We start from the raw sequence: 16,338 nt of genomic DNA, 5'->3' as shown, positions 1-16,338 counted from the left end.
GTCTTCGTCCACTGTTTGGGTTCTTTGGGGTCTGAGGATGAGAAACCACCGAGCGCAGGTTGGGCAGTGGTAAGTTGGTTCGGGGGGGAGTATGTATCAGATCTTTCTCATTTGTATTATGCAGGACCTGGTCAGCTTGCCTGAACTCTTCTCACCTGGGATGCTGGTGAGATGTGTGGTGAGCAGTGTGGGTATCACAGAGAGGGGCAAAAAGAGTGTCAAGTTATCTCTGAACCCCAAAAATGTCAACGAAGTGCTGAGTGCTGAGGCCCTGAAGCCTGGCATGGTACGTATGGGGCCAGGGAAGAGGATCAGACAATGTGCGTTTTTCCTGCCCTGCCTCCTAGGAAGTATCTAGACCACCTTTTACTTTCAGCTTAACTGTTACACACAGGGGTGGGTCTTTCCCTGGGGAGGGAGGGGAAGATTTCTAGGGTACTTAACGGAAATTGAAGGCTTGAGCCTAATCACATTACCTTGGAGGGGAGAAAGGGAAGGTTTACTGGTGGCCAATAAAAAAAAAAAATGCCTCCCAAGGAGGCTTAGCAGGAGTGAGGAGTTCCTCAAAGTGCCTTACTTACCGAGACTTGTTCTTTACAGATTAAGTCTTTTTCAGAGGCTATCTGGCATCTCTGGGGAATGCTTGAGGGCTGCTCTCTGAGAGCAAGAGATAGGGTAGATAGAGCAGTTAGTCTGTCAGCTGTACTGATGGATAGCTCACTACTGTGTCTCCTAGTCCTATGGAGATTCAGGAGAAATTAGTCCTAGCTCTGAGTCTCAACATCCAATAGGTATAAAACACACTCATATGAACTACACTCATCTCGGTGCTCTTGTAATTAAGAGGAAGGAGATCAGTATGATCTTTTTTTTTTTTAAGATTTTATTTATTTATTTGACAGAGAGAGAGAGATAGCAAGAGAGGGAACACAAGCAGGGGGAGTGGGAGAGGGAGAAGCAGGCTTCCCGTGGAGCAGGGAGCCCAATGTGGGGCTTGATCCCAGGATCCTGGGATCATGACCTGAGCCGAAGGCAGACGCTTAACGACTGAGCCACTCAGATGCCCCAGTATGACCTTTTAACTTTTAGTTATAAGCAATCAGTTTGGGATAGGACCTGAAAGCTGGCTAGAAAGGGGAATAGAAGTAAGCCAAGTTGCAGGAAATTGACAAGTGTCAAAAGAGCCTGCTGTTTGGCAGGTGCTGTTTTAGACGTTTCATCTGAAGAAATTCTCACAGCAACACCGTGAGGTAGATAGATATTCCTCTTATACATTTGGGAAAATGGACTCAGAAAGGTTTATGACTTGCGAAGGACCAAATGGTAAGAGCCAGATTTGAATTTCACACCGCTTCCCATGAAATGTAAAGGAGGTTAGCAAGATTTTTTTTTTCCTTTTTTTGAAGTCTTGGAGGCGCTTAGAAAAGACATGGTGACAGCTAAAAGAGTAGTTCCGGATTAGTCATGGCTCTGGGAGTGACCTTGCAGGGCAATCTGGTTTACTCCTCTTTGTGTAACAATAGTCTTTCCTATCTTTTGAAAATTCTCCAGGGGAGAAACCCCTCTTTTTCATTCCATTCAACTGTGTATAACACTTCTCACTGTCTGGAAACCATAAGATCCCTCAAGGCCTAAGAGAATTAAAGTTGATGTCTTTCCCTTTTCTATCCTTGAGTGGGACCAAAGTTGTTGGGGGTGGGCTTGGGGGAGGATTGTGGGATGATGTGTCAAGATTGATGGTGGGAACATTCATGTTTGGTAGTGGATTTTTGTTGTGTGACCCATTACCTTTGAACTTTTGAACTCTGACTTTTGAACTTCAGAATGCTTTCACTTCCTCCAGCTGCTCACAGGCACTGTGTCCAGCCTGGAAGACCATGGCTACCTGGTGGACATTGGTGTTTGTGGGGCCAGAGCCTTTCTGCCACTGCAGAAAGCCCAGGAGTATATCCGACAGAAGAACAAAGGTGAGAGGAAGAAGAGGGGCCAGTGCATGGTAGTGAGGCATTATGTGTAAATACCATTTGGTGAGTAAAATGGCAGAATGGTGACCCCAAAGGCTCTTTGGCTTTGCCAAAATCAGCGTTAATCCTAGCTGATAGAAAAGGGAATATGTGTGAAGGACCAGTGAGTAACAGGATCTACGATCCAATGGACCAGTTTTACTTTTTCTCACCTAGAACATTCCACTGAAATTTGGGCCCCTAGGGCCCCTGCAGCACTCTTCCTGCCTTGTTGAGATTTTCATATTTTTAAACGCTGTTGATTCCAAATCTGTCAGGGTCACTTTATTCCCCTCTTGTAGTTGGTCCCTGAGAGATTGGGAACATGGGTATTACATGGTAACTGGGCAGGTAGACCATGGATCTTTTCAGGTATTGCTTGAGCCCAAGTTAAGAGCCCTTCTCATGAAGGTATTTTTCCTTTTGGGGGCTGGGGCTGGGGCTTGCAGGTGCTACACTGAAGGTGGGTCAGTACCTGAACTGCCTCATTGAAGAGGTGAAAGGCAACGGAGGAGTTGTTGGTCTGTCTATTGGTCATTCTGATGTTTCTACTGCCGTTGCTACTGAGGAGCAAAACTGGACCCTTAATAACTTGCTACCAGGACTGGTGGTCAAAGCCCAGGTACAGAAGGTAAGCCATTCATTGTCATTACTATTTTGTTTTTTAAAGATTTTATTTATTTATTTATTTGTCAGAGAGAGAGAAAGAGAGGGAGAGTACAAACAGGGGGAGTGGCAGGTAGAGGGAGAAGCAGGCTCCCTGCTAAGCAAGGAGACTGATGCGGGACTCGATCCCAGGACCCTGAAATCATGACCTGAGCCGAAGGCAGACGCTTAACCATCTGAACCACCCAGGCGCCCTGTCATTACTATTTTCTAAAACAGAGAGAATTTTTGCTGAAGTGGTACATGTGCACATTCTAAACTTGTGCTGCCCGATAGGGTAGACATTGGTCACTTGTGGCTTATTACACACTTGAAATGTAGCCATTGCCATATGTTGAAATGATAATATTTTGGATGTGGGTTAAACTGTTATTAAAATAATTTTCATTTATTTCTTTGTAGTTTTTAAAATGTGACTGCTAGAGAGCTTAATTACATAGTTACATATGGATTATGTTTCTTTTGGACAGTGCTGATTGAAAAGGTCAAATAGTTTTTTCTTTTTTAAAAGATTTTATTTATTTTAGAGAGTGGGGAGGGATAGAGGGAGAAGAGAATCTCAAGCAGACTCCATGCTGAGTGCAGAGCCAATGCAGAGCTCGATCCTAGGGCCCTGAGATCACAACCTGAGCTGAAATCAAGAGTCGGGTGCTTAACCCACTGCGCCAGCCAGGCACCCCGAGAAAGTCAAATAGCATTAAAAGACTTTTATAACAAAGAACTATCTCATCTCTTCTAACTCCATCTTTAACTCTTACATCTTTGGAAATTTACCTCTGTATTTCTAAGCAACAAGCTTTTGCTGGTATCTCTTGGTTTATCAATTTTAGGCATTGAGTGTTAACTTCTTATCATAGTAGATGAATATTTGGCTTTCTTAATTTTCCCTTTCCTTCCTCCACCCTCCTAACAGAGGTATATTAAATTTTTTGTTAAATCGTTATTTAAATTATTGTGGTTATTACTATTACTAGTTTAAATTATTATGGTTACATAAATATTATTTACTGCTGAGCTAGGTAATGTACTATGATTGTTTCTCAAATAGCTTTTTCCTTGGAGCTGATAATCAGCTTTTTTTTTTTTTAAAGATTTTATTTATTTATTTGAGAGAGAGCATGAGCAGGGGGGACGGAGAAGGAGAAACAGACTCCCCGAGAAGCAGGGAGCCCAATGTGGGGCTCTATCCCAGGACCCCGAGATCATGATCTGAGCCAAAGGCAGTTGTTTAACTGACTGAGGCACTCAGACACCTTCGTTTTTGTCATTTACCAAATTCTCTTCCTGCCTATGACTATTTCTTAATACATCTTTTTTTTTCTTTTTTTTTTAAGATTTTATTTATTTATTTGACAGAGCACAAGCAGGGGGAGCGGCAGGCAGAGGGAGAAGCAGGCTCTCCCTGTAGAACAGGGAGCCTGACATGGGGCTCAATCCTAGGACCCTGGGATCATGACCCAAGCCGAAGGCAGACGCTTAACCGACTGAGCCACCCAGGCGCCCCGCTTAATACATCTTGTAGTTATTTTCTTCATACCACAATTTTCCATAAAGGTGTTTAAACCTTAGTTACTTTTTTTTTAACCACCTAGAGCCCTTTTTCCTCTTATCCTCCTCCCGTCTAGACCGGTTGCTCTGGTAGGACTCCTGTAGAGCTAATATCCTAGGACTTCCTTTCTCTGTCATCCTGGACCTTCCCCTCTTTCTCCTATGTTGGAGTCGTCTTTGATTCCACATATTCCCCTTTTTTGGTTTACTCATTTTAGTGTGGCACATTCTCCAGAACCATCCTTGGTAAGGTACACAGGAGGTTTATTTCCTGACCTAGGGTGTTGGGGATCCCCAGGACCACTCCCAGTTTCGCTGGTGGCGCTAGAAGCTCTCAGAGGACTCAGCATTTAGTGACACTCGTGACTATGGCTTATTACAGTGCAAGGAAGCAAAGCAAAATCAGCAAAGGGAAAAAGCACTTGGAGCACAACTTTCCAAGAGTCCTTGCTCCCAGTGGAGTCACAAAGGGTAGAACTGTCGATTTGGGAAGCTCATGAGAGACTCAGTGCCTGAGGGTTTTTACTGGGGCTGGTCATGTAGGTACCCTCCTCCTGACATGTACCAAAATTCCAGATTCCATATTGTTGACACAAACAGTTCAGCTGAGAGCCACTTGGTTCTGAGAGTTGTGGGAACCCTCCTAAAATCTAAATTTTCAGCCACCAGCCAATGGCCAACCTTGTCAGCAGGCTTTTCTAAGGATCATATTCTGGGTCTTGCTTTGTTACCTCTTTTCCGCACACCTAGTATGGCTGAAAATACCTTTATTCTACACTCACATGTGATTGGTAGGAAAGCTAGGATTAGAATTCTTTGTCAAAAATAACTGAGAATCTTGAAGAGCTGTTATCTGGCCTCTACTGTTCTTAAAAAGTCTGGTGCTCCTTTGGTTTCTCTTTCTTATATATGTTTCTTCTTTTTGGAAGAGTTCAAGAATTTTTTTTTTAAGATTTATTTATTTATTTTAGAGAGAGAGAGTGCGAGCAGGGGGAGGTGCAAAGGGAGAGGGAGAAAGAGAGAATCTCCTGCAGACTCCCCACTGAGTGCAAAGCCCAACTTGGGGCTCAGTCCTACAACCCCAAGATCATGACCTGAGCTGAAAGCAAGAGTCAGATGCTCAGTCGACTGAGCCATCCAGGCGCCCCTTAGAAGAGTTCAAGAATTTGATTTTTAAGAACCTCATTTTTAATTTGTAATAAAAGTTTACAACTTGATTTTTTCAAAAAAATCAACAAACGGCAAGCACCCAATAATAAAGGTCTTAATTGAAAAAAAAAGAGTTCAAGAATTTTATTCTTGGGACGCCTGGGTGGTTCAGTCAGTTGGGCATCTGCCTTCAGCTCAGATCATGATCCCAGGATGCATCAGGCTCCTTGCTCGGCGGGGAGCCTGCTTCTCCCTCTACCTGCTGCTCCCCCCTGCTTGTGCATGCTCTCTCTCTCTCTGACAAATAAATAAAATCTTTAAAAAAAAAAAGAATATTATTGTTATCCCTTTTAAGATTTCATGATGATGTGTTTTGGTGTGGATCTCTCTCCATTTATTTGTCCTACAATCCAGAAAGGCAGATCTTTCAATTCTGAGAAAACTTCTTATATTATTGGGTTTTTTCTATTTTCAAATTGACATGTAATTCACATATAGGAAGATTCACTCCTTTAAAAATGTATAACTCAGTGATTTTTTAGTGTATTCACAAAGGTATGCAGCTGTTTGATTCCAGAACATTTTCATCACCCCAGAAAGAAATCCTGTACACATTGGTGGTCACTTTCCATCTCTCCCTCTCTTACTCCCCTGGGTGTACTTTTTGTCTCTAGATTTGTCTATTCTGGATATTTCATATAAATGGAATTATACAATATGTGGCCTTTTGTTTCTGGCTTCTTTCACTTAGCATGTTTTCAAGGTTCATCCATGTTGTAGCATGATGTAGCATGGGATTCATTCCTTTTTATGGCTGAATACTATTCCATATTGTGGAGATGACACATTTTGTTTCTCCATTCATCAGTTAGTGGACATTTGGGTTGTTTCCACTCTGGGCTATTATGAGTAATGCTGCTATGAAATTGGTGTGTAAGTTTCTGTGTGGATGTAAGTTGTTATTTCTCTTGGGCGTATACTTAGGAACGCAATTGCTGGTCATATGGTAACTGACTTTTTAGAGGAACAGCCTAAGCGGCGGCACCGCTTTACATTCCCACCAGCAATTAAGGGTTCTGGTTTCTTCCCATTTTCACACACAGCTGTTACTACGCTTTTTATTATAGCCATCCTAGTGGGTGTGAAGTGGTATCTCCTTGTGATTTTGATTTACATTTCTCTAATGATTAGCAATATTGAGCATCTTTTCATGTGCCGGTTGTGTTATGACCATTTGTATATCTTCTTTGGAGAAATATCTATTCAAAAGTCCTTTGTCCAATTTAAAATTAGGTTGTCCTTTTATTGTTAAATTGTAAGATTTCTTTATATATTATGGATACTAGCCCCTTATTGGACTTTTTTATTTTTTAAATATAATTTCCTCTTTTTTCTCTTGAACTCCAGCTGATGTTGGACTTAATGTTTCAGTTTTCTAATTTTCTTATTTTTTCATCTCACCTTTGTTTGGGTATGTGCATGTATTTGTCTATATCCTACCTTCTGGGAGAGTCTCTCAATTTTAACTTTGTACTCTATTGAATTTTTGTTTTGACTGCCATTTTATGAGTGAGGTGCTAAAAAACTTTGTGTGCCTGGTTGGGTGGGGCTTGTTGACTGGCTGACTTCACTGTCAGGATCAGGAGCTAGCGGACTTTGAGCAGCTCCAAATGTCATCATTATAAGTCTTCTCTAGAAAGGATCTATTAATCTCTCCTCAGGAGGGTATAATCCTGGCTGCCTGAGAGCTAGGTGGGAGAGGGCTTGGATGTCTTCATATCTATATCTATATGATATTTAGAATTTTTCTTAACCTACATTTTCAGGGTTTGCACTCTCCCTGTCTTTTGAGTCTCATGCAGGTTTCCTAGAGAATAACTCTCATTTTCTGTGGAGGCAGGAGAGGCGTAGACCCTATAGTTTGAGGAGAGGACCTGGGGGTTTAATTTTGATTCCCTGAATTCAGTCATCTGCCTCATTGCTCTCTTTTGAGGTGCTTCTCGCCTCTCATTCCTTAGCTTTTGGGGGGCTCTGTAGGGCGAATCAGCATGGTCAGTATCTCCCTTTTGCCAGGATTAGGGTTTTGCCTTCTTAGTCTGGGCAGATCACCAAGTTAGCAATAATTTGTCCAGGTTGTCAGGTTGGCAGTTCCCCAAGGATCTTTGTGTAAATGAATTGGGAAACCTCAAGGGTGGCAGGATTGATGCCTCTCAGGCCAGAAGGGAGGTGAGCTACTGGGAGTTGTCCTGCCACTTAATGGGGGGGGAGGAGAGATACACAGTTGGGGGAGGAGAGATACACAGTTGTGGGAGATGTGGCAGTGAGGGTTTCGTATGAACCGTGTCTCACATTCTTGGTTCCTTCTTGTTCCGTTTATTTCTAGGTGACTCCAGTTGGCCTTACACTAAACTTCCTCTCATTCTTCACTGGCCTGGTCGACTTAATGCACCTGGATCCCAAGAAAGCTGGAACATATTTCTCAAATCAAACAGTAAGAAATTTTTCTTGATTCCGTTGTGTCGCAAACAGCTGTCCAGTATTGCAGCTAGCTATGAGCAGATCCTAGGGCTGCAAGTGTACAGGTGTTAGAGGCAGTGAGGGGAATGAAATGTGTTTTGGAAGGATCACAGGAAGCCACGGTGGTTACTTCTGTGGACTGAGATTAGAGAAGGGAATCTGTGAAAAAGAAGATAACTTGTAGTTTGTAATTGTTTTATATAGTTTGGTTTTGGGGGGGTGGGTAGTGAATCTTTTGCTGTTATCATTTAAGGTGTTTAAGAAGAATATGTAATGTAAAAGAACAAAATACATGTTTAATTAGAAAAATATGGTTTAAAAGTGCTATGGGTAGAGTAGGTCCAACTTTGAAAAAAATTTATTTTAAAATAAAGATTTTACTTATGTATTTTAGAGAGAGAGAGAGGGAATGTGTGCATGTGTGAGCATGAGCTGGGGGAGGGGCAGAAGGAGAGGGAGAGAGAGAATCTCAAGCAGGCTCTGCGCTGAGTGTGGAGCCCAATGCAGGACTCTATCTCATGACCCTAAAATGACCTGAGCCGAAATGAAGAGTCAGACACTCAACCAACTGAGACACCTAGGTGCTCTGAAAAAATATTTATTTTTATTTTTAAAAAAATTTTTAAAGATTTTATTTATTCATTAGGGAGAGAGAGAGCATGTGTGTGTGCATGAGCGGGGGAGGGCAGAGGGAGAGGGAGAAGCAGACTCCCCGCTGAGCGGGAACCCGATGCAGGGCTCAGTCCCAGGACCCTGAGATCATGACCCGAGCTGAAGGCACATGCTTAGCTGATTGAGCCACCAAGGCGGCCCTAAAAAATTTTTTAATGGTACACCTGGTTAAAATATTGGAACATTATACACAGTCAAGTGTTAATAATGATTGACTCTGGCTGATTTTTCTACACTTATCTAAATACCCAAGTTTTCTGCAGTGATCATGAATATTTGGGAAGAAAGTCCCAATATATGTTATTCAGAGTTTTAAAAGGAATCCTAAAATGATTTTTTTCTTTTATTTTTTTTGTTTTTAATAGTAATATATTCTATTGGAGTCTATAGAGACATGTTTTTTAGCTAAACAAGCTTTCCCAGCACTTAGTGATAATATTAACTGTTTGGTGAACTTTCTTCTAGTAACTTTTTCTCCTTACAATCATATTTGTGTACTACACTTGATCTTAGCCAAAAGGCCGAGAAGCGATACAATCATATTTGTGTACAAAGTGCAGACGTTTTACCTGCTGTAACCTTGTGATCAGGGCAGGCTGTTTCTGGTGTGTTTCAGACGGGCCTCTGATCTAGTGATGCCAGTACGTGGCTTCTGTTGTGTATACGTTATTAGCCTCATGGTGTTGAGGGGACCCTGGTATGTTTTCCTGGCCTTGAGTAAGCATGGTTTTAGTCGGACACAGTTCCTCTGGGACATTTTGTTTGAATTTTCCACATGCTGCTTGATTGCACAAGCTGATATTACTACTTACATCCATAACCTGGGCAGCACATGTGGAGTCTTGACCTCCGAAAGTCAGCTCTGAGGACCTTATCTTCTGTGTGCTTCCTCCTGCTCATGATTCTCTTTCCCTTGTCTAGGTAAGGGCCTGTGTTCTCTCTGTGCATCCTCGGACCAGGGCTGTGCGGCTGAGCCTGCGTCCCGTCTTCCTGCAGCCGGGGCGCTCACTCACTCGGCTCTCTTGCCAGCACCTGGGAGCTGTGCTGGATGAGGTTCCTGTCCAGAGCTTTTTCAGCAAGGCCGGGGCCACCTTCAGGCTGAAGGATGGGGCGCTGGCCTATGCCCGGGTGAGGAGGCGCTCTTTGTTTCATCAGGATCTTATCACTAGAAGGACTTTGGGGACACATGGGTCCTTTTCTGTTTTTTACATCCCTTGTATTAGTTTCCTATTTTTGAATATCCCCAAGTGTGGCAGACTCTGCAGAGGGGTTAGACCAATGTCTATCTGTTCTATTAGAATTCTTTAGGATTAATTTGACTTACTTTGATCCCTGGTCGATGGTAGATACAAGAATGAATTAAGATCTACACCAGAGCTTGGCAAAGGGTTTTAAAGGGCCACATAGTAAATATTTCAGGTTTGCGGGCTGTATGATCTCTGACCTAACTACTCAGCTCTGTTGTTGTAGTCAGAAAGCAGCCATAGACCGTACGTAAATGAAGGGGTATGGCTGTGTTCTAGTAAAACTTTTATTTGCAAAAATAGGCACTGACTCGTGAGCTATAGTTTACAGACCCATGATCTAGACTGTTCTCTGACCTTATATTCTATGACTGTAAAGAGCAATGTTTTAGTTAGAGGAATTTTTTAACAGGCGATTAGTAGTGTTTTTATGGTAGGTGATAAATGTGTCAGTGTGCTTTCATGTCTGATTGCCTCAGATTTACTGTGTCTGGCTTGCCCTTAATCACTTGGTATTTTGTAGCTCAGCCATCTCTCCGATTCTAAGAATGTCTTCAATGCTGAGGCCTTCAAGCCGGGGAACACTCACAAGTGTAGAATCATCGATTACAGCCAGATGGATGAGCTGGCCTTGCTCTCCCTGAGGACGTAAGTCTGTTATTGACACATGTGGGACTATAGAAGTGTGCTTCTCTAGGGATGCATGGTCACAGTTTCTCCTGGCCTGACTTGGTGAGGGTTTTCTTTCTTGCCAGCATGATTTTGGGAGCCCTGAATTTTAGGTAGCCTCTGCCCTGGCTTATTTAATCTTGTATTTTCTTTTTGTTCTAGGTCCATTATTGAAGCTCAGTACCTTAGATATCATGACATCAAACCTGGGGCATTGGTAAAGGTAAGACTCAAGCATATAATTAGATACTCTTTCACCTTCAGACATTCTTTAGTTCGCTAGTTAACTGGCCGCTCATTAGTTCTCACTGAACACATTTAAAGTCACGTTCCTTACCTCTGCCTCTTAACGGGAGTTTCTTTTTCTTCTCTCGGGTAACGTAATTAATTTCAAGATAAGGTCTTAATAGCAACACCCAAATACACAGAGTCAGTAGTTTGTAAATCCTGGGATTTGATGGTGTTTATTAGATTTGAGCAAAAGTTAGTTCTATGATAATTGAACTCCTGGGATGTTAGTAAGAGGTCACTTACAGTTGCCTCTCGTGTCCAACCATTTAGCCCCAGTTGAGCAGATCTCCTTTATATGTAGAGTTTGTTCCTTAGGAGACAGAGTCTCCTTCAGAGAACGTGCTTGTGAGGTAGACAGAAAGAACATGCTTCCACAAAAAGATGTGAAGTTTCCCGTAAACAAACCAGACTGCATTCAAATCAGTGTGGGGTGTGTGCTTTACCCCATGACATCTGGAATAACAGGCAGTTAGCCTGGGAAACTGGGCTTCAAAAGAGAGATGTGACCTGCTTTGTTGTAAGAGGTGGAGGAAAAAAGCCATTCTTGAGGTATGATGGCATCTTTTCTTGGGATTCCCTAGGGCACAGTGCTGACCATAAAGCCATACGGGATGCTGGTGAAGGTGGGCGAACAAATCAAGGGCTTGATACCTCCCATGCACCTGGCCGACATCCTGATGAAGAATCCAGAGAAGAAGTACCACATTGGGGATGAGGTCAAGTGCCGGGTGAGCCTCCGGAAGGGTCTCGTTGGGGTTTAAGCCAGATGGGAAGAGAGCAGTGCTTCTCAGCTGAAGTTTCTACCTTTTTCCATAGAATGACCGTATAACATCTATGGTATGTGTCTGGCATTGAGAAGAGAAAACTGGGTCTCTGCCCTTGAGAGTTGTGTGATATAATTGAGAGTTAAAATATTCATACATGAAGAGAGCAGGCCACTGTGTGACTTTTGTCACATAGTTTGGTGCAGGCTCTATGCTATGGTCATATCTCAAAGGGGAGGTGAGGGTGGGCTGGGCCAGCAAGAATCATTGGTGGTATCAGTAGCGACCACCGTGTAACATGTATTTTGTGCCAGTTGCTATCCTAGGCCCATGACATGCATTATGTCATTTAATCCTTAAAATGACCCCATAAAGTAAGTACTGTTACCCTCATTTTGCAGGTGGGGAAATTAAAGCTTAGGAAAGTGAAGTCACACAGCTTGCCCAAAGTCACACAGCTAATACATGGCAGAACCAGTTTTCACATTCAGGTCTATATGACAATAATGTCTTCTAGATTTCTGGCAGAGGTGGTCCTTGAACTGGAAAGGATTTAAAGAGGAGCAAGGGGTGTGTCAGGCACAGAAATACCAAGACTAAGCTACCAAAACTTGAGTGGTTTATAACAAAGTTTTGAATCCCAAGAGAAGCTTCACAGAGTTGTGAAGATTAAATGTGATACACAGTGCTTAATACAAGGCCTGGTGTGTGCAGGCACTCACAATGTTAGATTTTCTTCTTTTCTTTTTATTTTATTATTGAGACAAGAAAGATACTGATCTCAGCCATTGGTGCAAAATTTTATAGTACTGGAGTCAGGAAGTTAAAAATAAAGGAATTTCTCTGTCCTCAAGGAGATGACCTGAGGGATGAGAGATGGTTGGATCTCTCAATCTTAGTTAAAATGTATTTTTAAAAAAAAATTTTTTTTTTTTTTTAATTTATTCGAGACACAGAGATAGAGCATGAGCAGGGGGAGAAGCAGAGGGAGGGGGAGAAGCAGGCTCCTCGCCCAGCAGGGAGCCCGATGTGGGCCTCCATCCCAGGACCCTGGGATCATGACCTGAGCCGAAGGCAGACGCTTAACCAACTGAGCCACGCAGGCGCCCTCAGTCTTAGTTAATAGCTAATACGCAATAGTACCGAGGTGGTAAATTGGCTCGGTTGTTCGTTCTATTACACGAGATGCACATGGTCTGGGAGGAGCTGAGGCAGTGGTGAAGTAACTGACACAGGACTCTGTGGAGGTGCAGGGACATGGTGAGTGTTGATGCAGGCCCAGGAGGGAACGAACGTACAGGAAGAAGTACTTTTGAAATAGGTGACTACTCCCCAGATTGTCATCCAGCAGGGAACAGGGAGGATCTACGGCTGAGATTATTCTCAGAGGGAAAGAGATAGGTTCTTAGGGATGGACCCTGGCCTTGGGGTTCAGAGGTCGCAGAGACCAGTCCAGTGGCTTTCTTCATAATGGGTAACTTGATGACAACCATTATCCTTCCCCTAGGTTTTGCTTTGTGATCCTGAAGCCAAAAAGCTGATGATGACCCTGAAGAAAACCCTAATTGAGTCTAATCTGCCTGCCATTACCTGCTATGCCGATGCCAAGCCTGGTCTGCAGACACATGGCTTCATCCTCAGGGTCAAGGACTATGGCTGCATTGTGAAGTTCTACAATGATGTGCAGGGACTGGTGCCTAAGCATGAGCTCAGTGCCGAGTATGTCCCTGACCCAGAGAGGGTCTTTTATGCTGGCCAGGTAACCCTTTCCTGGGACAGACCCATGTCCTTGGTGACCCCATGAACACGGGTTTGACAGAGTAGTGGGAGGACTACTTTTTAAGGGATAAGGAACGCGCATATAGGGCAGTGGGTTTGAGCCAGCGAGGTGGAGAGATGTGGAACAGAACCAAGAGAAACCCTCAAGGGGGTTCAGCAGAAGCTGGCAAACTAAGGGACCTCAGCCCCACAACCTGGAAGAAATGAATTAGTCTTTACCTACAACAAACATGCTCGTGTTCCTCACATCAGAAGTTGTTCTCAGGTCACTGTCACCACAAGGTGGCAGTGCCGTAAAACTAGTGAGTCTGGGTCTATCTAGGAAAAATAAGTTTTGAAAGCTTGGGGTTGTACCAAAAACTTACTCATGTTTTCCTTTCGTGCAAAAGGCTGACGTAGGGGGATTCTGTGTATCTCTCAGTACATTGCTTTCCGCTGCCTTCTGATCTGATCCCAGGTCTAGGTGCATCTCCCTCTGCAGTGCTTGTGGAGGGCAGCTCTCTCCGGGGCCTGACTGGCCTGCAGGGAAGAGTTAGCCAGGCCAGTGTGGTTTCTCACTAGGTGGTGAAGGTTGTGGTGCTGAACTGTGAGCCATCCAAAGAGAGGATGCTTTTGTCCTTCAAGCTGTTGGGTGATCCAAAGAAAGAGCCTCCGGGACACAGTCAGAAGAAAAGAAGGACTGTTAGTCTTGGACAGGTACCTGGACTTCTCCAGACAAGCTATTTTAGTTGACAGTGGCAGAAAGTGGGGTGCCACTGACACGTGGGGCCCTGGGACCCGTGGAGGGAAAGATCAAGGTAGCTAGATAAGGTTCTGGGGCTACAGAGAATTGAGGGTCTTGAAAGAGGGTTCTTTCTGTGTGTCAGAGCAAATGGAAGCTGTCCAGGAAAGGAAAGCACCATTCTCATATGGCTGTTCAGCAGTATATGCTGTCCTCTTTCCTCTCTGGTCTCTAGGACCAGGCTGCAAGACTGTCTTTCCCCTGGGACTCAGTGGAGGGACTTAGGAGAGGAGTGACGTGAGCACGCAAATGGGTCCTGATGTGTGTGTGCGTGAGTGCCTGCTGGGTCTTTGGGGGCAGTTGTGTGGGGTTTGGAAGAAAGCTCCTTCTCTGATCTTGACCCCTCAATGATGCTGGGACTCGATACCTCTGATCTTAGCGTGAGCCAGAGTGGTTGCTGTCTGCTCAAGACAAGTACAATTTTTTGTCTTTCTCTTCCTGAGTAGTTGGTGGATGTGAAGGTTTTAGAGAAGACCAAAGATGGGCTGGAGGTGGCTGTCCTGCCCCACAACATCCCTGCTTTCCTGCCCACGCCTCATCTGTCGGACCACGTTGCCAATGGCCCTCTGTTGTATCACTGGCTCCAGGCTGGCGACGCCCTTCACAGAGTACTTTGTCTGAGCCAGAGTGAGGGACGTGTCGTATCCTTTACTGGTATCTGGTGAGCCGTGGGACCTGGGGGAAGACTCTGGGTCAGGCTCTGCTCTTAACTGGAAACTCCATGGAAAAAAGTCAGTTATTTGACTTCAGAAATACCCCCATAAAACCAAACTGGTGACCAGACTGTACTTTCCCTGTCTTCCCCTAGTGGAAAGTAAGAGGATTGAAGTCCTACCAGCAGATGCTGGTCAGGGCAGAGTGGGAGTCCAGGGTGTTGGAGAGGGGGCAGAGTTGCCTGCCAGGTCCAGCGGGATATTTCCAGTAGCACATCTTGCCTTCTCAGACAGTGCTTAGTCCTTGAGCTGGAACAATTAATAGGCAGCTGTTGTCGTCCTTCCCAACCGCCCCCCTACCCCCATGGGGCTCCAAGTTTCCCTTTGGTCTTGGTGTGCACACTTCGAAGGAGAACATTGCCTCTTTCTCACAGAATGTAAAATAAAATCTCCGTAGAGTGAAGATAGAGGAGGTGGGATAGAGTTGGTTAGTGTGAAGATTGTGGACCGACCATGGTCCAGCTGCCAAACTGCAGGGATGAACCAGTCTCTTTTTGGTCCTCTTCAGTAATCTGGGGATGAATTAATAGGGAAAGGAAAAACACTGGTTCTTAAACTTGAGTGTGTGTCAGAATCACCTGGAGGCCTTGTTTACACAGCTTGCTGGGCCCCACCCCAGAGTTTATAATTCTTTAGGTCTGGGACAGTGCTTAGGAGTTTGCATTTCTAACAGATTCCAGGTGATGCTAATGCTGCTAGTGTGCATGCTGAGAGAATCATTGTAGCAGCTGAGCGTGTAGAGTGGAAGAAGGAGATGGAGAGATGGATATTTAATCTGCCCTTTCTGGAACGTTCCTTGATGAAGTGCCATTAGCTCCTTTGTAGGAAGCCAGCTTTGGTGTCCACCGTGGAGGGTGGCCAGGATCCTAAGAGCTTCGCAGAAATCCATCCTGGGATGCTGCTCATCGGTTTTGTGAAGAGCATCAAGGACTACGGTGTGTTCGTCCAGTTCCCGTCAGGTCTTAGTGGACTGGCCCCCAAAGCTGTAAGTTCAGCTCCATGCACAAGAGCCTTGGAGGAGAGATATTAGGGTCATGGAACCTGAGGGTGGGAAGGAGCAGGATACCTTAATCCCTTGCAAGATTTTCAGGGGCAAGGCAAAAAGGCACCTGGCTGAGGGGAATGGGGCTGAGATTCTTGCCCAGCCATGTGTCCTGGCCCAGGGCTGTGTCCTGGAAGAAGGGGCATCTTTACTTGACAGTACAGCATTGGGTAGCTGGGCAGGGGCTGTGAAGATTTTAGTCTCCAGTGTGGGGATAGTAAACTTAGACTCTCAGCATGTATAGACGTGGAAGTTAATTTTCCTGAGCTGCTGAGTATAGATTTTGCAACCTCCTGGCGTTTTTGAGGCATCATGATACCAGAATACCCTTGGAAGGATCCCCTCTACCACGATGTCACTGAAGTCATAAACTTTTCAGACTGCAAAAAATCTTCATGACCCCATCGTTGAACCCCTCATGTCTGCTGACTAAACTGAGACCCAGAGTTGGGAGGAGTCTTAGCGAAGTCATTGTAGTACGGTGGGAGAGCAAGTGGCCT

At 44.4% G+C, this 16,338-nt stretch overlaps 1 protein-coding gene across 2 annotated transcripts in view; it reads left to right on the top strand.

The window, feature by feature from the left end:
• Nucleotides 1-16,338, top strand: part of PDCD11 (programmed cell death 11) — a 46,739-nt gene that overhangs the window by 6,310 nt on the left and 24,091 nt on the right. For both annotated transcript variants that reach the window (XM_078077155.1, XM_078077154.1), the window contains exons 5-16: nt 125-286; nt 1,844-1,967; nt 2,453-2,634; nt 7,750-7,857; nt 9,477-9,683; nt 10,323-10,447; nt 10,631-10,691; nt 11,341-11,487; nt 13,031-13,282; nt 13,864-13,998; nt 14,530-14,724; nt 15,611-15,781. In XM_078077155.1, coding sequence (XP_077933281.1) covers nt 125-286; nt 1,844-1,967; nt 2,453-2,634; nt 7,750-7,857; nt 9,477-9,683; nt 10,323-10,447; nt 10,631-10,691; nt 11,341-11,487; nt 13,031-13,282; nt 13,864-13,998; nt 14,530-14,724; nt 15,611-15,781 — 1,869 coding nt within the window. The remainder of the gene's footprint in view (nt 1-124; nt 287-1,843; nt 1,968-2,452; nt 2,635-7,749; nt 7,858-9,476; nt 9,684-10,322; nt 10,448-10,630; nt 10,692-11,340; nt 11,488-13,030; nt 13,283-13,863; nt 13,999-14,529; nt 14,725-15,610; nt 15,782-16,338) is intronic.

Source organism: Halichoerus grypus, chromosome 7, assembly GCF_964656455.1.
Source record: "Halichoerus grypus chromosome 7, mHalGry1.hap1.1, whole genome shotgun sequence".
Taxonomy (NCBI): domain Eukaryota; kingdom Metazoa; phylum Chordata; class Mammalia; order Carnivora; family Phocidae; genus Halichoerus; species Halichoerus grypus.
This window is presented reverse-complemented; position numbering and strand designations above follow the sequence as displayed.